Consider the following 23,691-nt stretch of genomic DNA (forward strand, 5'->3'; position numbering starts at 1 on the left):
TCTAAAAACATTGTTGCACACCCTTTTATTGTAAAAGAAGTATTTTTATAATGTAAAAAAAAAATTTTAAAAATTAAAAAATTACACAAATTACAAAAAATAGGAATTTAACGTAACAGTTAAAAGACTAAAAATAGAATATGAATGAAACATCACATGGAATTCAAAGAACAGCAAAGCCATAAGTGTAATCCATAATATCCATTCATGATTCAACACCACTGCCAATAATAATAAACCAAATGTTAAATTGTTTAACAGTACCAATAATAATATGAAAAATTAACCTCCTTTAAACAAGATGGAGGTGCAGTCTCTCCTAGACCCTCATTGTCATTCTCTTCATCATCTTCAACTTCAAAATTGCTACTGCCAAAAAACGACTGTAACCAATACCGTGTACAGATGAGCGCTTCAATTGTTTTTGGTGTAAGAGAGTTTCGGTGCTTGCTAACAACCATACTTCTCATGTTAAATGCAGATTCTGATGCTACTGTTGTAATCAAAATTGATAAAATATCATGTGTAGTTATCAATAGTGTATGGTATTTTGCTTCACGAGCTTGTGCCTTCCACCATTCCATCACTTCAAAATTTGTGCTTGCGACCTTCACAATTGGTTCGTTGAGGAATATGTCTATTTCTGACTCAGTACTGTCCTTATTTAATTTTTCTTCCTCATAGACCAATAAGAATTCATCGAACACATTATTACTAATTGTCATTGAACTACAACCACTTTCAAGTTGTTTAACTTCATTTGTGTCTTGTCTTTTGGCCAATTTAGCTCTTGTACAATTTTACAACCGCATCACGAACACTCGAGGTTTCTCTTACTGCTTTTTCAGTCAAATAAATCGTCTTGAAAATGCAATTAAGCATCGCTATCTTACCTCACGGATCAAGAACATCAACAATGGCCATTAACAGATGGCATTCAGACCAGTACTTTTCGAATTTGACTTGCATACCTTCAACTATTGCTTGTAGAAAATCTAGAAGTGTGACGGCACTTCTATGTAGAGTGTCTTTTAATCTTCGAAAGGGATGGAAGAAATAGACCTGCGGTGGGGTATTTACTTTCATAAAAAATCTTCGTGCATTTATAAAAAATAAAAAATAAAATAAAAATAAAAAAAATTAAGAAACCCGTAAACGTGTTCAGCTCGTGTCCAATCATCTTTTATAGGGCACCAGACATGATCTATCACACCGCGCGCCTTATACTCAGGGAATGTGAGTTTCAACTCCACAGTTGAATCCAACATTTCAAATGTCGAATTTCAACGTATGCATACATCTAATTTCAATGTTTTCTGGGACTTAACATTCAAATGATGCAGTATTTCATTCCAAACACTAAGTCTTGAACGTGAGCCCCTTATATATTTAATAATCTCTTATATTCTCTATTGTGGGGTCAATTGATTTACGCCATTCTTGTACAATCAGATTTAGTATGTGGGCACAACATCGAACCTAGAATATTTTTTCATCGAAGAATAACTTGTCGATCGCCTTGAATTGGTTCCGCAAGTAAAAATAATGACACTATCATTTGCAGATGCATTGTCTAATGTTATTGCGGAAATTTTATCATCGATGCCCTATTCTAGAAGACAATTATATATGCAATCTGAAATTACCAAACCAGTATGGGGGGAAGAAGATGGTAGAAGTTTAAGATTGACTTGCACAGCTTCCATTCCACATCAATGTAGTGTGCGTTCAATGACATGTATCCCTTCCTTTGATTGGACATCATCCACAAATTTGAAGTCAAACTTATAAATAATACTGATTTCAATACGTCTTTCATCTTTGCTTTTTCATGTAAATACATCTTCATACACTCTTTCCACCGTCATACGCGACATCTTATCAACTTTAGAATTAAGGTATTTGCATAATTCATTGAATACTTTGCTCTCTATGAATCTAAATTGTTTTTCTTCGACTATAACAAACCTTGCAATCAACTCTTTCACCTTCTCTTTCTCAAACTTATGAGTTGATAGCATTTGTTAGCCTCCATTCGCGGTTCTTGGTTGCTTGGGACATTGTGAAAGGTTGTAGGAATAATGAGTAGTTGCCGACCCACAATGTTTTTTTAAAGTTGTCTTGCAATGCGAACATATAATCTTCGTCTCACCACCTCTCATCTCTTCGTATAATTCTTCACAAATTGCCAACATTTTCTTCCCTTTACCTATAGCTAAAGTTTTTACGTTTTCATTTCCATCGTCTGCCTCCACGTGTAGAGGAGACATCGCTAATGTACAGGTACCGAGGGTACTTGGAACTTCCTCACTAGTCATTTATAATTATAAACCCAACCCAACCCATCCCATCCCATCCCATCCCTAACTCAACACTCAAACCTTCTAATTTACAAATCAAAACCCCAAATCTCAATTTTGGGATTTGGGATTTTTCTATTTTCAAACAATTACATAAATAAAAAAGAAAAAAAAAAAATCAAAGATTAGAGGTATACCTTGTTGTTGAGTTGAGAGAGAAAGATGACGAACTTCAAACGGCAAGTCGAGTTGAGCAACTCGGGCAAGTCGAGTTGAGCAACTCGGTCAAGTCGGGGTGAGAAATGGGTAATGAGAGAGAGAGAGAGAGAGAGAGAGAGAGAGAGAATCAGGCAGGTGCGCCTAAGTCGGGCAGACCCTCCAGCCTCCACTCTCTGTCGTTGTGTCGGCCAGGAGAGAGAGAGAGAGAGAGAGAGAGAGAGAGAGAGAGAGAGAGTGGAGCTCGGGGTGGGAGAGAGCATTGTTGTCATGTGCGACTGCATATGTGCATAACCATATGCAGATCGCATATGTGATCATGGCATATGAGATTTGGCACATATGAGATCAAATGTGTGGCATATACGAAAATATGTGATCGTATATTGGCCAGCGGTTGGCACTTTTTTTTTGTCAAAAAACAATTTTTTGTCAGTAAAAATGCTTCCAAACCTCCCCCATTTGCAATATTCTCACTCCAAAACTCTCTTACTCTCTTCTTCTCTTTCATCTCTTAATTTCAAGTGGTCTTAATCTCTCTCTCTCTTACATTTCCTACTTCCAATTGATCTCTCTCTCTCTCTCTCTCTCTCTCTCTCTCTCTCTCTCTTGGAAGTTGGAAGATCAAGATTCAAACAGTTGATGTTTAATTCATTGTTTAATTGATTTTATTTTTCTCAAATATATTTTAAATATGTAAAAGTAGTTATCTATTAACTTAGGAAAGTTACCCTTAATTTCTTATATTTTTTACAAGTTTTTTTATATTTTCCATTTTTTTTAAATTTTTCAAAAAAAAAAAAAAAAAGCAGCTGCATATGCATTTGTGCGATCGCATATGCGCATAGGCATATGTGATAGCACATGATCGTGTATGCAATTCAACAACATTAGGAGAGTGTGTGGAGCTCGAGCGGGCACGACAAGGCTTGTAAAGGAGAAAGGGAAAGAAAAGGACAGGTAGGGCTTTAGGATTATTTTTTAATATAATATAATATAATATATATAAAATACTCGAGCCGAGCTTCAACTTGAGGTTCGAGCCGAGCCGAGCTCCACTCTGCCCGACCTCGGCTCGTTTTCAAATAAGCTATAAGTCATGAGAAGCTTAGCTTGCCTCAAGTCGCCATTCAAGCCGAGTCAAATCAAGCTAGATCGAGCCAAGCCAAGCAAGCTTTTTAAGCTAGCTTGGCTCGTGTATAGCTATACATGTACCTGTCTACTCTGGATGTTCAACACTATTTTCATTATTTGTTAGATTTTGACTATGTTGCAATCCTATCAAAGCCACTAACCAATTGAAACTGTTTCCATTTTTTACAAACTCTATGTTCTAAACCGATCAGACCGACTTCAACTCCTCATTTCCATGATAACCACACAAGTTCTCCCAGGAAATTTAAAACAATAGAGATCTTATATAGAATCTTGTAACTGATATGATATAAAACGTTCAATCCTGATTTTTAATCAACACATTGTAGTCCAACAATTGGATCAACTGATCAAGTTCATGAATACAAACTTGTCCCAATGCCGAACTTGATGCGGGCTACAATCACTGAATGCACAGATAGCACATCTCTACTATATATAATGCCAATAGCTCTGGACATTTTTGCCCTCACAATTAGTCTTCACAACATTAGTTAAGAGAGGGTAAATTCGTCACAAAATGTAGCTGCTTGTCAAGGAATAGTTGAGATTTTGCAGCACAAGGACGGCATAGATTGCAACTGCTTCCTTTCACTTATTTCAATACATGTAGCCCACACAAAACATTTAATTAGGGAGATTGTGAGACTAAGGCTAAGTGGGGCCCACCGGAGACCATGTGACATCTCCTCCGTCACTACATACATCTGTTGTGTCAGCTCATGTTAGAACATCAACCCAAAAATTTGGCAAATCGGAGACTCATGTGGGCCACAACAAGGGAAACAATAAGGATGGTCACCCACCATTCCCTTCTCTTTCTCTTTCTTTGTGTAGCATGCACCTGCGTGTAGCCTATACATTTCCCTCCACCTCTCTCATTTCTCTCCCATCTAAATCACTCTCCCTTTTCTTTTTCCCCTCCTCACTCACAGGAGTCACACATGCCATGCCCTTAAGGGGGTGTTTGGCACATGGAATTAGATGGTATTAAGTGGTATGGAATTGCTTTTTTGCAATAAATGCACTTGTCGGTGGATTGTCTCTTAATACCATGGGAGTGAGCTATTCACTTTGGTGTTTGGATCATGTATGATGTAGGGCTTAAATACATGTTTTGATTCATGTAGTGTTTGGTTGTACATGGAAAACAACTACTAATCTCAAAAATTGTGTTTGAAAACTATAGTGAGAAGTAAGGTGGGGCCCACCTTGATGTTTGTGAGTAATCTACCCCGTCCATCCGTTTTGTGATATCATTCTAGGACATGCTACCAAAAGTCAAGCAGATCCAAAACTCAAGTAAGCCATACAAGAGGAAAGAGTGGGGAAAGAATTTCCTACCGTTGAAACCTTCCTAAGCTCCACCTTGATGTTTATATGTCATCCCAACCATTTATAAGTTCATTCCTGCTAGGATGAACTAACAATATAGAAAACTTTATCGTGATACAAAACTTTTGTGGCCATATGCAGTGTTCAAGTTGTCGGTATCGTTACAAGTTTCGCTGACCGGAGATAAAAATATAATATCGTTATCGCCGATAATATCGCCGATAACTGGAAATGCGAAGAAAAATGGCGAAAAATGAGGAAATTGATGGAATTTTTCAGTAAAACTTCAGGGCATGCCTAAATACACATATTTGCATATTTAGGAATAAAAAAAATTACAAAACAATGCATTAAATAATAAGTTTTCATTTAATAGGGCTCAAAAAGCATGCGTTGCCATAAGAAATCGCTCCAATTGTAATCAAAATGAGTTTATATAATACTTTATGGGGCCCACTATAATCAAAATCACTCCAATTGTAATTAAATGAGTTCATGTAATACTTTATGTGGACTGAGTCAACTCTATGGGGTCCACTGATTTATATACTTTTATCCACTCCGTCCATCCACTTTACCGTATAATTATAGGGCTTGATTCCAAAGATGAAGCATATCCAATGATTAAGTGGACCACACCGCAATAAATAGTGTGAATTTGAACGTCTATCGTTGAAAATTTCTTAGGGGCCATAGAAGTTTTGGATCAATGTAATTTTTGTTTTTTACCTTCATCGATGACTATGCAATCTTATGGACAGCTTGGATGACAAATAAAGATGACAGCTTGGATGACAAATAAAGATCATTGTGGGCCTTAGGAAGTTTTCAACGATAGGAATCATTGTCCCCACTGCTTTCTATGGTGTGGTCCACCCAAGATTTGGATCTATCTAATTTTTGGGTTCATGACCTAAATTGATCTCGCCAAATGGATGGACCGTGTGGATATAACACATTCATCATGGTGGGGTCCACAGAACTTGGTGACATCCAAGCCACCGAGGTCAGCACGCCTGCTGCTTTCACTCCAAAGGGACGCGGATTGCAGCCTACCCCCGCCCGGACGTATTACCGTCCAAGCAGGGATCTGCGGGGCCCACCGTGATGTAAGTGTTTTATCACGCCGTTCATCATTTTTCTCAGATCATTTTAACATATGAGCCAAAAACTGAGGCAAGTATAGGGCTTAAGTGGACCACAAACTGGGGATTGAACGTCCACCATTAAAAACTTCTTGGAGCTGGAGAAGTTTTGGATTAAGCTGATATTTGTTTTTTCACTTCATCAACGTCTACATGACCTTATGAATAGGTTGGATGGTAAAAAAGCATCACGGTGGCCCTTAGGAAGGTTTCAACGGTGGGTGTCATTATCTCTGTATCTTCCTTTGGTGTGGTCCACTGGAGTTGTGGACCTACTTCATTTTCATAGTAAGATCTTAAAATAATCTAAGAAAAGCAATTAACGGTGTGGATAAAATACTTACATCATGGTGGGCCCCACAGAGCCCTACTCGGACGGATTACCGTCTGAGCGAGCAGGGTAGGACGCAATAGAAGGGGACGCAGATTGCGTACCGAGTAACTTAGCACGCTAAGCGTACTGAGTAAAGTCTGTGGTGCCCACCATGATTTAAATATTTTTCCACTCCGTCCATCCTTTTTAACATATAATTTTAGGGCTCTAAACCAAAAACTAAGTACATCCAAATCTCAAGTGGACCTCACCACTGGAAACAGTGTGAATTGAAATTCTACCGTCCAAAATTTCTTGGGGCCACAGAACATTTGGATCAATCTTTTATTTGTGTTTTCCCTTCATCCATGTCAGTGTGATCTTATGAACAGGTCGGATAATAAATAAACATCACTATGGGCCTTAATGAGGTTTCAACGGTGGAAGTCATTATTCCCACTGTTTCCTGTGGTGTGGTCCACTTGAGTTTTGGGAATTCTTCAATTTTTGGCCCAACCACTGAAATGAGCTAGAAAAATGTATGGACGGTGTGGATAACCCACATACATTCACAGTAGGCCCAACTGAGTTTACTCAGCACGATAAAAGCGTACCGAGTAACTCATACGCAATCTGATTTTGTAAAAGGGTTTCAAAACATGAAATCCTGAAAAAACTCGAGCAAAAGCCGCCGATAGAAGAGGTTCCGGAAGGGAACCCTAAAAACTCGAAAAATCTCTCCAAATTTCTCAAGATTTCGCATATTTTTTGCCCCATTAATTCCAATCAACGATCCTATTCTACAGGTACATACTTCCAAAAGTTTCTTTTTTCCCTTTTTTTCTCGATTTTTTTTGGTATTTACGCAGCTCCCTATATTATCGTCCCTTTTATCGTCAAGAAGGAGTCGTCGGCTACAGTTATCCCTTGACAGAGATGCGATTTTTGGTCGACAACTGTATTTTACATTAAAAATCGATAAAATCGCCGAATATTCGCCGATATTAGGAAGAGAAACGAAAAAAGTGAGTTTCGGTGTCGCAACTCCAGCGACACCGATAATATCGGCGATATTATCGATTTTTCGCCGATAATATGAACACTAGCCATATGAATGTTTCAATGGTGGTCACTCAATCCCCATTGTTTTCTCTTATGTGGCCCGCTTGAGTTTTAAATGTACCTCATTTTTGGTCGCTTACCCTAAAATGATCTTGTGAAACAGATGGATGGAGTGCATTCCTCACAAATACCAAGGTGGGCCCCACCTCCCTTACCAGCGTAAGAACTTCCTAGCTCATGCTTTTAGGAGGAAATCCCATGAATTTTGCAAATCCTGGTTGAATTGGGGAAAGCCCTCCCTAGCCCTCCCTACTCCACGTACAAAATCCAATGTTGAAAACATATGATGAACCAAACAAGGATGATTTTTCAAACCAAGGGATATAAAGTTCCATCCCACTTAATACCATCTAATTCCATGCGCCAAACACCCCCTTAGTGTTTATAATAAAACTTGGTGATTTAGATAACAAGAATGGCTAAGACTTCATATTTAGATCTTAACATAAGAACGTGGATAGCATCTCACCATCTAATTTGATATCATTACACTAGCAATTGACCAGCCCCAGATTATCGTGAGATATCACAAAAAAAAAAAAAAAAAAAAAAGGACCCAAAATCATCAGCAGAATCATTTAGAAGGAGAAAAAAATACATAACAGATATCATGATGTAGTGGATAAGATGAGCCAACGGACAGGACTAGACACGAGACCTCTTTGCTAGGGAATCCTTGACCAAATTTGCTTCTCTCAGCACAAGATGAAAATAAATTGACAGATAATGTTAGTGATTTAACCTTGTTCAAAGAGACTGAAACTCCATGGTTCTAAAGCTCTCCAGGAAGTCCATTCAATAGCATTTCTGGCATCCCCTTCCACGATTACCAGGCTAGATAGGACTCCTTAACAAAATTCAACTCAACTATAATGGTTTGAGTATCTGCCTCATCTGAACTGTCCTCCACAAGAGGACCACAAAAGTGCAATTTGATATCCTCATTCTCATCTCTAAAGGATGAGAACAATGTTGGAGGCTCCAAGGTAACTGTAGAGTTTCCACGGATATTCAATGTTGGCAGGGCAACTTCATGTTTACACTTGTTTCAGTTTGCATGCTGCACCATTCCAAATCCCTATCAAGGTCCAACATACACACCCCAACGAATTCAGTTGGCACGATCCTAACCATGAGCCAGAATTCTATCATTTCCAAAATAATCCTTGTTCCTTGTAATCTGCCTTCCTTTTTATTCCCCTTTTCCTTCCACAAGCCCCACATGATTTCCACCAGGAGCATACTCCATCAGATATGACCTCTATATTTAAAGGTCCCCCATGCCAACCATCCATCAGTTCGGCTACTGATTATGGGAGCAAGTGGTTGACATTAAATAACGTGAAAAAGAAGCCCATACTTGCAGTTTTGCAGTGAATGGAAAGGTCATTCATGATCCACCGGTTCCTCGCTGACCAAATACATCACCCATATGTTAGGTAAAGTGTGGTTTCTAGTCCAGATGTGATTCAAGGTGGGACCCATTGGCCATCTCGCTCAATGAGACACCTTAAGATGTCGACATTCCCAAACTTCAGTGCATGGTGGGGAAGGCCCATCATCTGATATTAAAAATCTTGAGAAAAAAACTTAGAATAAAATTTTCCGAGTAATGAACCCGAAACTCTTTCATCCCTCCTACCAGGGAAAAGATGAACCTCCTCAAATACTGAAATTTATGATTCCTTAAGACCTAAAAATAACATTCCACACTACTTTGGACTTAAGGATCTCAAAGCATTCTTCGCAATTTCCTTGGATTAAATAATGTTGCAGAGTGATGCAGAAAAAATTACTGGTTACAAAACATAATCGGTGGCTGTTGAAGCAAAAGAATAACACCAATGGATGTTGGAGCCTGGGTGTCATGGAGGAAACTAATGACAAAACACCTGTGAAGGAAACCGAAGGAGTCCCAAGCATTCACACTGCAGCAAGTGCAAGCTTCCAAGAAAAACGAAGAAACAAGCTTTCATGCATTACTTCTCCTTGCATCTGTTCATACAAAAAGTAGTGCCCCCCCCCCCCCCCCCACAATATCAAGAGGAAAAAAAAACACTCAAATTTTGTAGTAATTTTCTTCAAAAATCTTCCAGCTGTATTTTAGGGATTAAACTAAAATGTGTGTACAAGTGGTCGTTGAAGATCACGAAAAAACCGTAAAAATAAGCTAAACACATTCCAAATGGACATCCAAGTGCAAAGTGAATACAGGTGAGGAATCTAAATCCAGCGAATAACTCTAGGATGGACAACGCTTCTTACAACTCTCTCTCTCTCTCTCTCTCTCTCTCTCTCTCTCTCTCTCTCAAATTTGCAAAAATTGTCAAAAGCTTCTTTAATGCAGGGGCATTTTCACACCGGGCTGAAGTGGGGTAGCCTGTGGGATGCGGGGACACACACGGGGTGGGTGGCCCATGTGAAGCAGAACCCATGTGAAGTGGGGCCCACAAGGGGGTTCGGTCGAGGTCCTAACCCATGCGATGTGGAGCTTGGGCTATGAGATTAAAGGATTGATTTGCCACTCTCTATTAGTTCGAGCTTTTAGAGCAAGTAGCTAATTGTTTTGCATCAAATAGGTACCAAAGCGGGAGGTCTCTTGTTGGAGACTCCTCACCGGGGATGATTAATGCGGGGGCATTTTCACACCGGGCTCAAGTGGGGTAGCCTGTGGGATGCAAGGACACACTCGGGGTGGGTGGCCCATGTGAAGCGGAACCCATGTGAAGTGGGGCCCACGAGGAGGTTCAGCGGAGGTCCTAACCCATGCGATGTGGGGCTTGGTGATGCAGGACAATTAACCACTTGCTTTAAAAGCTCAAACTATTAGAGTATGGTGAATTAATCCCTTTATCTCATAGCTCAGGCCCCACATCACATGGGTTGGACCTCGGCCGAACCCCCCTCGTAGGCCCCAAATCACATGGGTACCACCTCACACGGGCCACCCACCCCGAGTGTGTCCCCGCATCCCACAGGCTACCCCACTCGAGCCTGGTGTGAAGTGCGCATTAATCACCCCCAGCGAGAAGTCTCGAACACGAGACCTCCCTCGTGGGCCCCGCCCAGGCCAAGTGTGCCCCTGCATTCCACAGGCTACCCCACTCGAACCCGGTGTAAAAATGCCCCTGCATTAATCATCCCCGACGAGGAGTCTCGAACACGAGACCTCCCGCTATGATACCAATTTAATGCAAGACAATTAACCACTTGCTCTAGAAGCTCGAATTGTTAGAGCATGGCGAATTAATCCTTTTATCTCATAGCCTAGGCCCCACATCACTTGGGTTGGGACCTCGGCCGAACCCCCCTCGTGGGCCCCAAATCACATGGGTACTGCCTCACACGGGCCGCCCACCCCGAGTGTGTCCCCGCATCCCACAAGCTACCCCACTCGAGCCCAGTGTGAAATGCGCATTAATTACCCCCGGTGAGGAGTCTCGAACACGAGACCTCCCCCGTGGGCCCCAAATCATATGGGTCACCTACCTCGAGTGTGACTCCACATCCCACGGGCTACCCCACTCGAGCCCAATGTGAAAATGGCCCTGCATTACCTGGGCTATGAGATAAAGGGATTGGTTATCAATGGGATGCAGGGGCATTTCATATTAGGTTCGAGTGGAGTAGCCTGTAGGATGCAGGGACACTCGGGGTGGGTGGCCTTGTGAAGCGGAACCCATGTGAAGTGGGGTGCTTGAGGGGGTTCAGCCGAGATCCTAACCCATGCGAGGTGGGGCCTGGGCTATGAGATAAAGGGATTGATTATCAATTCAAGCTTTTAGAGCAAGTAGCTAATTGTCGTGCATCATTCTTACAATTCCCTCAAATATTAAAAAAAAATTAAAATAAAAAAATTAAAATTAAATTAAAAATTAAAAATTAATTAATTAATTAATTAAATTAACTCTAACAAGCTCAAGAATATTGTCAAAGGCTTCAGGAATATTTCAAGCTCAACAGTGGGGGTGTTCTTTGGAGTCCTAGTCCTTTTTAGAGACTAGACCCCTTAGTTTTGGGGGGGTCCTTTTTTTTTTTGGGTCAGGCTGCCGAGGAGTACCCCTTTCTCTATTTGGGTTTTTTTTTTTTTTTTTTTGTTCTCTGTTGCTTTCTCTTTCCCATGTTGCTTTGTTTTTTCTGTTTCTGTTCGGTTTATGTTCTGTGGTTCTTTTTCTTTCAATAAAAATATTACATTTAAAAATTTAAAAAAAAAAAAAAAAAAACCTGCCAATACAATAAAAAGACCAAAATAGCCTTCACACCCTACTCGACATGTAGCCTCAACTCAATCTACCTACTCGAAATTGGCATGGAAATCCTACTCCTACTAGACATAAGTTTTCTTACATCAAATCCTTCTGGTTAAGAGAGAATTTGTCGGCGAGTTGACGTTGCTTTCTCACTCGCCTTCGTGCTCTAGTGTTTCCAGGTGTCCAAATGGGGTCCATAAGGCCATAACAAAGGGCTTCGCCAACTCCCCAGAGCAAATATGACAATCCTCTATTGGATTGTCAGTGTTGGAACATTGTTATTATTGGTGTTTTATGTTTACAAGGGACTTTTCTATAAATAAGGGTCTATTTCTAAATATATTATTTATAGCTTGTTTTGGCTAAGTAGTTGTAAAAACCCTACATATATAAAGGAATAAGAAAAAGGAGAGGATAATGTTTATTTTTTTTCCTCTCTCTCAAACTTCTTTCTACAAGTTCTCTCACCCATTTCTCCTTCACAAAAACTACATGGTATCAAAGAGAAGTTCAATTAAGACCATGTAAAACCAATAGAAATCTTTCTTTTTTTTTTTCAACAAGGAGATTTAAGTTTAGGTTGAAACAAGAAGATTAAACCAGTTTTTTATGAAGGAATTTGCTAACATCAACATCCGTACGGCTGACGTCAGCAATCTCACAATCGTACGGATCGGATCACATCAAAACCAACACCCTAGGTGTGAATTCATGTAAAGAGGTTAATGATAAATTTTCCATATTTTTTGGAGTGGTTTGAGATTTTTTGTGATGTTTCTAAGATTTTTCAGAAAAATCCCCAAATCGGACCATTTTCAATATTTCTCTTGAATTTGTACTCTATTTGGAAAACCCTTTGCATATGGACCACATTTGAGCACCCTACGTAATGAAAGTACTTTTGTGGAGGATGGGAGCTGGTTGATGCTCTTTTTCACCCAAAAATAGGGCCGGTTGTGCCATTTTTGGGCCTTTTTTGGGTACAACATATACACCAGATGTTCAGTATATATTCTAGCAATCATTGGTAATTGTTTGATTTGTTGTGTGGCTTTCCTTCTTTTTATCTCCATCTTTCTTCAATATTTATGGATTCTAAGGCAGTTGGACGTGGCCCTCGGGGACCACTCTCGATTGCTTCTGCCCAGTTTAATGGAAGTAACTTTCTTCTATGGTCTCGGGCTGTCCGAATGCATATCGTTGGGAAGGAGAAACTAGGATTTCTTACTGGGACCACGAAGATACCTCCTCCATCTGGATACTCATCAAAACATGATGCATGGGATTCATCTAATGCTATTTTCATGGGTTGGTTACTCAAAACTATGGAACCAAGCATTACTTCTGGATACTTAGTTTATGATACCACTATTGACCTATGGAGGTCCCTAAATAACACTTATGAAACCATCACATACAGGCCCCATATTTTCCAATAAACCATTCACTTACATAGGAAAGCATGTCCATTACTGAATACTTTAGGGCTTTGAAAAGCCGGTAGGAAGAGCTGAGTCATTTGCAACCCCTCAGCAAATTACCAGACAGTTGCAGTGCCGAAATTGTGAAGTCATGAGAAGATGAGACCAAGACCTACAAGTTTATGGCTGGGTTGAACAATGAATATGAAACGTTAAGAACACAACTTGTTGCTAGTCCATACAAAGGAAGCCTGCAGGCGAGTTATGTCAACTCCAGCCTTGACACAGGAGCAGACCACATTTAACTCTACTACTGTTCCATCTAGAGATAGCAGTGGTGGTTCAGATACTCGATGAGGGGCCTCAGCCAGAGGACGTGGCCGAGGTCGTGGAAAATTTATGTGCTCCTTCTGTGATCGTTCAGGACATACTCGGGAACAATGCTTCAATTACATGGTCGTCCTATTGCTCACATTGCAACTTGTGATGAGATTAGGAATGCGTATGATACCCTTGACAATCTCCCTGTGGATACTTCAAATCAGGCTGATTCTGTCACTGACTCAAGCCGATGCTATGGAACTTCAGCATCTCTGGTTACTTCAAGCCCAGTTAAGCCCCTCTACCTCCTCTATCTCCTCTTTGTGACAGCCATCTGCCTCATCATTTGTTGCTACAACAGGTATTGCACTCCATGCCTCCACTCCTGCAACTTGGATTATAGATTTCGAGGCCTCTGACCATGACTGGTATGCACCGTTGTCTTCTTTCCTCCACCTCTTCTACTTGTAGTCGTTTAGTTCATCTTATTGATGGGACTTCCACTCCAGTAGCATGTATTGGTCCTATATCTTTTTCTCCTTCCCTCACCTTATCTAACGTCATGTACATTCCTAAGTTTAATAGCAATTTGATCTCTGTTAGTTGTCTTACAAGAGTATTAAATTGTTGTGCGATTTTCTTTCCTTCTCACTGTGTTTTTCAAGACTCGAGTACGAAGAGGACAAGTGGTGTGGGCTATGAGAGTGGTGGTCTCTACTTTCTGCATCAGGGGGAGTTTTTCTCAATTGGTGCTTCCACTCTATCTCGATCCTTTCTTTCTACATCAAGCAGTTTAGAGTCTAATAAAGGGCCTGCCACCCTCTAGCATGCAAGACTGGGTCATGTGTCTGTTAGAACTTTATAGTTTTTTATTCCTCATTTTAATAAGTTGGACGATGCGGATATGGTAGAAGAGGTCTATATGGATCTTCCCCCTGGATTTCAGCTTAAGGGGGAGACTGGGAAAGTTCGTAAGCTGAAAAAGACTCTTTATGGCCTTAAACAATCTCCGAGAGCTTGGTTTGCCAGGTTCAGTGCTGCTATTATTTCCTTCGGTTTTAGGCGGTGTCAGGCAGATCATAACGTCTTCATCCATACCCAACAAGAGGGTCAAACCATTATACTTATATATGTGGATGATATTGTTATGACCAGGGATGATTTGGAGTTTGTTGACCAAGTCAAACACATGTTGAGCAAGGAGTTTGAGATTAAAGATCTTGTCCCTCTACGATACTTCTTAGGGATTGAGGTTGCTCGTTCGTTTAAAGGCATCTCCATATCCCAGAGAAAATACACCCTTGACCTACTGAATGAAACTGGTAAACTTGGTGCTCATCCTGCTTCATCCCTTATGGATCAGAAGCACTCATGACATGCGTCTAAAGGTGATTGTCTAACAAACCCAAGTATGTACCAGATATTGGTTGAAAAGCTAATCTATCTGACGATTACGATACCAAATATTACTCAAGATGTTAGCATTGTAAGCCAGTTCATGCATTCGCCCAGATCATCCCATCTAGATGATATGTATCGTGTACTAAGATATTTGAAGTCATGCCCAGGACGTGGTATCCTTTGTGCAAATCATGGACATGGTAAAATTGTTGGATATTCTAATGTTGACTAGGCAGGATGCTCGACGGATAGAAAATATACCTCTAGCTATTGCACCTTTGTTGGAGGCAACCAAGTGACATGGAGAAGTAAAAAAATAGTTCATAGTATCTCGATCTAGGGTAGAGGCAGAGTATCGAGCTATGGCCCATGAGGCATGTGAACTTCTGTAACTGAGATCCATTATGGTGGAGCTTGATTTCTCTATCACTTCGGCTATTCCTCTTTATTGTGACAACCAAGTGGCTATCCACATTGCATCTGATTCAGTCTTCCATGAGAGGAGCAAACATATCAACGTTGACATACATTTCATTCGAGAAAAGATATCTTCTGGATTGTTGGCTACTCCATTTGTTAAATCAACAGAACAGTTGGCTGACATTTTTACAAACGCGCTTAGCTCTCCCATGTTACAAGAGATTTCTGGCCAGTTGGGTATGACAGATCATACACCAACTTGAGGGGGAGTGTTGGAACATTGTTATAATTGGTGTTTTATGTTTAGAAGAGACTTTTCTGTAAATAGGGGTCTATTTCTAAATATATCATTTATAGCTTGTTATGTAGCAAGTAGTTACAAAAACACTACATATATAAAGGAATAAGAAATAGGAGAGGGTAACATTTTTTTTTCCTCTCTCAAAATTCTTTCTACAAGTTCTCTCACCCATTTCTTCTTCACAAAAACTACAATCAAAAGCTTGTCAGCTAATGAAGTGTGATTAAGACCTTTGTAGAGATGGACGGTGAGAAATAATTGTGGCCCGAATGCTATTCATCAAAGCATCAACCTAACAACAAATCTCACGATGTCAAACACCCCGCAACCAAAGCCGTGTGAGCCACGGCTCATGCATACAGACATAGAAACATAAGATTTATGGATGACTTCTCACATACGATCAGTAAATAGACTAACAAAGATACCACCATCGTCATAACTTGGATGATAATCAATGAAGATTGGTATCTTATCGCCATGGATCAAAGCAATCAACATAGGATCGTTTATATCGGCAAATGTCAACATGGTCACACCCAACTATCCATAGCCATTAACGATAATGCTAAATTCCGGTTCATCAAACGTTCCCACCAAGATGGGAAGCACTTTGGACTTTGGCTTGCTCCAGCGTTAGGAGGCACTTAGAGACCAGATTCTTACCGTCCTCACCATGCATAAATCATCTGCATCCTCATCGTAACAATCATAAATCGGATCTCCAAAGATGCATGGCAACTTGGTCAACTCTGCATTAAGATCGGGTCTCCTGTGACATTGTGAGGCTCAGCCAACTTTGCATTGTGAATCAAGTCTCAGACAATGTTTTGGAACTTGACGATTGACCATTGAGGTTACTAATTTTGATTCTACCTAACGTGCTTTGGCAACCTCTAGCTTGCTCATCTTGTACCCTACCAAGTTGCTTCAGCAACCTCTAGCTTGTTCATCTTGTACCGTACCAAGTTGCTCTTTTGTTGCTTTTATCGATATGCCAGAAACGGCTAACCCCCTTGGCCAGATCTAGATTTTCCTTGAAATAGCCACAACTTCTCCTCATAGATCTGGTGAAATGCTTCAGAGACTGATGAAATGCCTCTATCATCAAAGGGAGCATTTTTCTAGACCACCCTTAGTGTATGCACCGTGGATTTGTTCGCACCATGACAATGCTCATCCCTTAAAATAGATTGTCAATAATTTGACAAGATGAATTCTTGGAATTCCAAGAACATATTGTCTTTCATCAAAACATGGTGTTAAATTCTTGATTTGTCGTCATAAAATTTGATCTTTGTCTTTTTCACCAGGCTTAGGCCTCCTACAACCTTGAACTCGAGGAACCAGAGAAATGTATGGCCGACAAGTTTGGGAGGGGGATTGTATCAGCAAGGTCCCATATGGTCATTATATGTAGGTATCAAATGGAAATTGAGTGGAAATAGGTGGTAGGGGTTCATTGTAGTATCGTTATAGGTATTTTGATATTGTTGTAATTAGGTAGAGAATGGCCACGATTGGAAGGTGGGGCAAAGATTTGATATGAAAAGGAAATATAAACGAAGATGAAAGGGAGGATGATACCATGGATCAAGCATGAGATTGTTTAAAAGCTTCGAGAAACTCTTCCGACAAGCAAGATGCAAATTCATCAATTCATTGACACTCATGGATGAATTTGCAGAGACCTTCATATGTCGATCTCAACGCAGATCTAGCAATCCATTGGAAACACAAAGAATAAATCAAGCTCTTATAGTACCTGAAGACACATTGAATCCATGAATAGCCTTTCGAAGCCCTTGAAGGTCGAGTCTCTCTCTCTCTCTCTCTCTCTCTCTCTCTCTCTCTAAATAATCAAATTTCATTATAAAATGCCAAGAGCATTTATAGAACACTAACGTTTATCTAATCTTATTATTAGTGTGGTAACCACAACCGACCCTCGAAACTAACATTAACAACCAACCAAACAACTAACCATACAATAAAAAGGCCAAAATACCCTTCACACCTACTTAACTGTGTATCGAACTAGATACAAGCCATGTCACATCCGATATGGCCTGGAACAGCGAATACAACATCAAAGCCCTCTTTTGTCTTTATTCTTTTCTATTTTTCTCTTTTTTATCACCCTTGCTTCATCTTGATTTTCAACCTTAGAAGAAGCTTAAAAACATCATTTAAACCTACATCTAGGCCTATATTAGGGGTTGAAAAACCAGATTTTAATAGGACCCAAATGGACCATATTTTGCGAGAAATGGACCATATATTATATATTATATACATTAAAAATCCTAAAATCTATACTCCAACTCAGCTCATAGGCTCGAACTCGAACTCGGTTCGAAAGATCGAGCTCAAGCTCGGCTCAAGCTAGCCCAAGCTGCTGACCAAGCTGAGCCGAGCTGGCCAGTAAAGCTCGAGGACCAAGCCAAGCCGAGTTCAAGCTAGGGTAGCCTGCTGACCGAGCCAAGCCGAGCTAGGCCAAGCTCGACTTGGTTCAACTCGTATACAACTCTACCGGAGAAGGGGCTGTCGAGAATCTTAAGAAAGGGCACCAATGGCTGAAAAGTTTAAAAACCTCAATGCTCTAGTGGTGAACAAAGGAGGATTGGTTTCTCAGTTTCATAAGAAGATGAATAGTAGAACTAAGATTTAGAAGCTCACGCATTCCCCTCTATTTTTCTATCAAGGCTTGTTGTTCGCATTTATTCTTTTGATCTTTCCCATACAATTCAAATCATCATCATCATCAAAGCCTTATCCCAACTAATTGGGGTAAGTGACAACAATCATATTACGCATTGCACTCTATCACAAACCACATCCTAAATTAAGCCATAGGCCCTCAAGTCTTTTCTTACTACTACTGCCTCCACCCATGCCCTTTTGGCCTTCCCCTTGCCTTTTTGGAGCATTCAACTTGAATGGACTCACTCCTAATTGGCGCAGTTGTTGGTCTCCATTGAGCATTCAAGCCAAAACATCTACGTATATGTTCCCTCTTATTACACATTGATGCCACACCTAAGTTCCTTCAAATGCATTTGTTCCTAATTCTATCCTTGTCTTGACACTATTGGTATTCCGTAACAGTAACCACCATTACCTTTACGATACAAGGCATAACGGCCGTTATAGGGGTTGTAACGGCTATTAGGGTCTCCGTTTTTTTTTATTGAAAAAGAACCCAAAAACCTGCAATGGTCCATTACAGGAGCCATTACAGCCTTCACAGGAGGCATAACAGGCCGTTACGGGAGCTGTAACGGCCTTTACGGATCATTTTTTTCGTAACTGCCATTACAGCCTTTACAACCCCGTAATATATAATGGTTGTCGTCGTTACCTTTACGTAATGGCCTTTACCTGTTACCTTTACATAATGGCCTTTACTTGTTACCTTTACGTAACGGCCTTTGCGGCCTCGTAACAACCTTTACAGCACACCGTTCCATCTCAACATCCTCATTTCCGCTACGCTAATCCAATGAGCATGTTCCTTGCCCAATATTTTGTCCTGTAAAGCATGGTTGGTCTTATGGCTATTCTAGATTTCAAACAATGCATAAAAAGCTCCCTCATCATTGTTCAACCGAACGCCGATCACCTTCCCCACCCTTTCCAGTACATCGCTAATCCATTCTATCTCATTCCCTTTTATGTGCTGCCCACCTCTCAATTCTGATTCATTCTCCCATGCGTTCATCAACAGCTCTCACTTCCTCTGCATGCTTTGCCCAGCTTATCCCATTTGTCTCCTCAACCAGGACCCTGGTATTTGGCTTCTGATTTTTTTTTTCTAGATTACCTTTTCCTGCGTATCTCCTTGATCAACACCCTGTTATTTGGTTTCTGAATTATGGCTAGATTACCCTTACAGCATTATGTACAAAGAACATGCTAGACTCCCACTCACCTTGTCCTATCTCAATCTCTATAAGAATAGTGATCAACAACTAAGAGACTTAATCTTCTAATCCTAAGACTTGTTTTGCATTCTAAACAACAACTTCTATGACCACTATAATTGCCTGAAAAATGTAACAGTTATGTTTATAGTCATGGAAAGAGTCACGATATATTCTAATTTTTTACTTTTTTGCAAGAAAATATATCATTTATTATCTTCATCAATAGGAGAAAACTTAAAGATGCATAAAAATCACAAAACAAAAAAAAAAAAAAATAATAATAATAATAATAATAATAATAATAATAATAATTGTAATGATCGTACATGTGCTGCCATCTACATCTATGCCATAAAATATTCATGATTTCTTAACATAGGAGAATTACATATCGAACTAAAATATCAAATCACAGCTCTCTCTAATATTCCAAAGCTTAAGATTGAATAAGAAGAACAAGATAAATTCATAGAAAGTATAAAGTACATGATTTTCAATTAAATCTCGAATAGTGATGGTATTTTCTTATTTCTAGTAAAAAGGTTTTCTAAACAAGTTTCCTAATTTTTAGGAAAGGGTGTCTTGTTTCTAGATCATGACTTTGCTAAATCATTTCGGAAATGAGCCCCCATATAGGAAATCATTTTATATTTCTCCCAGGCATGATTTCTTAGGAATTGGCAACACGGAGAACTAGAAGAGTTTTCCAAAGACTAATGTACCAACTAATGGGTTAAGCTCTTTACCCACTGTATCCACAAATCCCACCAAGAGCCTCTTTGTTATTTTTCAACCTATTAGATCAATGACATGATGATGCTAAACAAAAATGCATGGTATGTTGGGGAGTTCGAGATTATAAGATTAGAAGAATCCCAATGACCTTCCTTTTTCACCCAACGAGCTTTTTGTTTTGCTTCACATATAATGGGGTTCTAAATCTGGTATGGCCATTGTTTTAAATAGCAGCAGCGTGATGCGTAGCACTCAGCCCTCTATAGTGTGTAGCGTAAATACATATAGTGTAGCATAAGCTACATGATACTTCTATTTTTTAATTTAAAAATATGACAAATAGAATAAATAGTGGGAATATCTATATAAATGCCTAAAAGATGATTCATTTTATCAATTACAAGCATGTTCAAACAAGTTATTTGTTATCATTTATCAAAAGTCAATCCACATATATAAACCAAATCAAATAATTATCACATCAACAACTTTCTAAGCAAACCACTTTAATTAATAATGTCTAATTAAAACCACGAGTCATAATTAAAAAGAAATAAAAATTCCATAGGTTAAAAGTATTAAGTACAATACAAGTGTCACATTCCTCAACATTAGATACAAAGAAAACATGGGAAAAAAAAATAAACAGTATATAAAAAAAAAAAATACATTGTAGCGTACGCTACATGCTACGTAGCTGTAGCGTACGCTACAGGGGATTTACGCTATTTAAGATGCTACAACCACGCTATGCTACATAGCGTACGCTACAGGCGCTATTTGAAACACTAGGTATGGCACAATGCCATGCGTCAGTAAATTTTTTAACTGTGTACCCATTATAATTCAAGTCTTGAGCACCACTATCCACTTTGATACTAAATTTCTTACTTTTGCCCCAATAAATGATCTTAAGACCACTCAAACAAGATATCAAAATGAAATTTGAATTTACGGGCATCTGAAAACTGTTTTGATAGTCATGTCAAATCTAAGAATTCAATATAGAGGAACTACACAACCCTCACCCGACGGGATTTTTTTAATTTTTTTTTTTCATTAAGAGTCTCAGCCTGAGAAAATGCATATTGTACCCAGGTTTTCAGTTCGTGCTAGTGGGACCATATTTCAATTATCAAGACCATTGACTGGTTGGGTCTACTATGGATGGATCTTGCCCAGAAAATCTACCAAGATTAGATGATCCCATTCAACAATATGGGCCCCTATTTCTCCTCTCAACCATGAATTTGCAGGCCACAATTTTGGAAGGTTAGGATTGTCCTATCTAGAAGAATTTTGGGCATGGTGCATCAACATCTGGTGAAGTAGAAAATCACAATTATATAACATAGGCCATTAATTTAGTTGAGTGTGGGATGGACCTGCATTTGTTATCTTAACCATCAATTGGCAGCCCACCAGTGGATGAGCTACGACCGTCCCTCTTGAGGTGACTTTTGAGTAATGTTACAGTCATTGTGGATCCCCCATCAGATCAACAATGCGAATCAACAAACAAACAAAGTACAGATTCAAGAATCATCTGCAAATCAACAATAAAATCAACCATAAAACAATGAACATCAATCAATTCCACACACTCGAAACCAAACAATAAATCTCACAAAAGCTTCCACCCTAGAACAGTCTTATTATTGTCACAGCAAGAATCTCCAGAAAATGAAAAAACTCAATTTCTTCCTTGTCTGTTAGAGAAAAGAAAACAAGAAAGAGAGAGAGAGAGAGAGAGAGAGAGAGAGAGAGAGAGAGATGCCTTCTATTTCTTGTAGTGAGCTACCTCATCTTTGTTGGGAAAGAATCCCATGAGGCGACCAGCAGAGTTCTGGTAAGCGTACATGAAACCGCCCATGATGCCGATGAGACCGCCTGTCACCATCGATGGCCCTCTTATGTTTGGTTTTATCCCTGCAATTAATCAATATATCAATAATCATCTAAAGATTTCAAAAAAAAAAAAAGAGTAGGATGATAAGATGGATGGATGGATGTAAAGATGGTGGACCAGAGAGGTAGCCGAAGGTGACGGAGACACCGGTAATGGTGAGAAGGCGGCAGTAGTCGAGAACGTTGAAGTTGCCCACGGTCTTAGTGAATGGAGGGTTGCGATCGATCACCGGATACTCCGGTTTCGCCAACGCCGTTATGTCGGTGTTCATCGTTCCTGTCTTCTCTCTTTCTCACTTTTCTCCCGTGCCCTATTCAGTGGACGCCGATTGCCTACCACAGGAAGCTAGGCGGGGGCCACCGTGATGTTTGTGAGAGATCTACCCCCTCTCTCCGTTTTCCCGGATCATGTTACGACGTGGACCCAAAAATGAGACAAATCCAAAAGTTGAGTGGGCTGGAAGAGCGGAAAAAAATAGGTGGGAAAATGCCCACCGTTGAAACCTCCTTTAGTCCACTGTAATATTTATATGCCATCAATGAGTTACTTGGTACATCTAGGTCTGTTTGATTTTTTAAATCTACTGTATTTTTGCTTCAATAGCTGATTCAAAAGGCCTGGTTTAAATTTGTGGTCCCATCATGATGTATATGACATATCCATGCCAGCCATCCGTTTTACCATGCTTCAAATAGTTTTTAATAATAAATGTTTCATTTTCTTTTTCCAGTAACGTGGTCCATTTGTGCTTTGGATCTGCCTCATTTTTTTGGGTCATATCCTAAATGTAGCTGCCATAAGGGATGCTGGGTGGGGATGTATTTCTATTCCTGCTTGTGATTGAATTTGTTTAATTCGAATGGAAGTATGTTTAGTATATGCTAGGTACTTAATTTGTAATATACACAATTGAAATTTCATCTCACCTCATAGATTACTTTGCTCATATAATTTTATCTTTGTAATCTATAATATTAGATTCGTTTAATTGAATTGATTAGTAAATAATTCTAAGTGGTTCTATTCACCTCCTCCCCCTTAATGACTTAGCCATAATTCTAAGCTCCATAAGTTTTTTTGTGTCATATTATCGTGTTAAATAATCTACGCAATTTCAACATGTCTTGGTAGGAATTTCATACATATGACTTTTCTCCTCTTACGGCCTCTAAACATGTGACACTGCGAAAAGACTCTGATGCCCCTCCTTTGCACCTAAAATTATGGCCAATGTCATCCGCTCCATCCATGAAGATCTTGCCATGTGGTAATCTCAAATCTCACCCATCCAAGCCTTTTTTTAACCTCATACTTGCCAGGAATTACCAGAAAACCAGGCTTGTGGGCTATAAATAAACACTCCCCTTCCCATTTGGATCATCCTTCACACACCTAATCATCTCTTCCAGAATACATCCATC

General features: G+C 39.7%; 1 protein-coding gene across 3 annotated transcripts in view; it reads right to left on the reverse strand.

Annotated features, from left to right (window-relative positions):
* Positions 1-22,636, reverse strand: part of LOC131251351 (uncharacterized) — a 28,116-nt gene extending 5,480 nt beyond the window's left edge. Inside the window, exons 1-3 of one of the 3 annotated variants that reach the window (XM_058252031.1) lie at positions 22,388-22,625; positions 22,163-22,290; positions 21,780-21,818 (exon numbers count right to left, since the gene is read on the reverse strand). In XM_058252031.1, the coding sequence (XP_058108014.1) occupies positions 21,795-21,818; positions 22,163-22,290; positions 22,388-22,541 (306 nt within the window). In that variant the 5' untranslated portion in view covers positions 22,542-22,625 and the 3' untranslated portion in view covers positions 21,780-21,794. Of the gene's footprint in view, positions 1-21,779; positions 21,819-22,138; positions 22,291-22,387 lie in introns of those variants that run through there. The other 2 variants (XM_058252030.1, XM_058252032.1) reach the window with 2 other exon arrangements.
* Between the last annotated feature and the right edge of the window lie 1,055 nt (positions 22,637-23,691).

Source organism: Magnolia sinica, chromosome 7 (genome assembly GCF_029962835.1).
Source record: "Magnolia sinica isolate HGM2019 chromosome 7, MsV1, whole genome shotgun sequence".
Classification (NCBI taxonomy): Eukaryota; Viridiplantae; Streptophyta; class Magnoliopsida; order Magnoliales; family Magnoliaceae; genus Magnolia; species Magnolia sinica.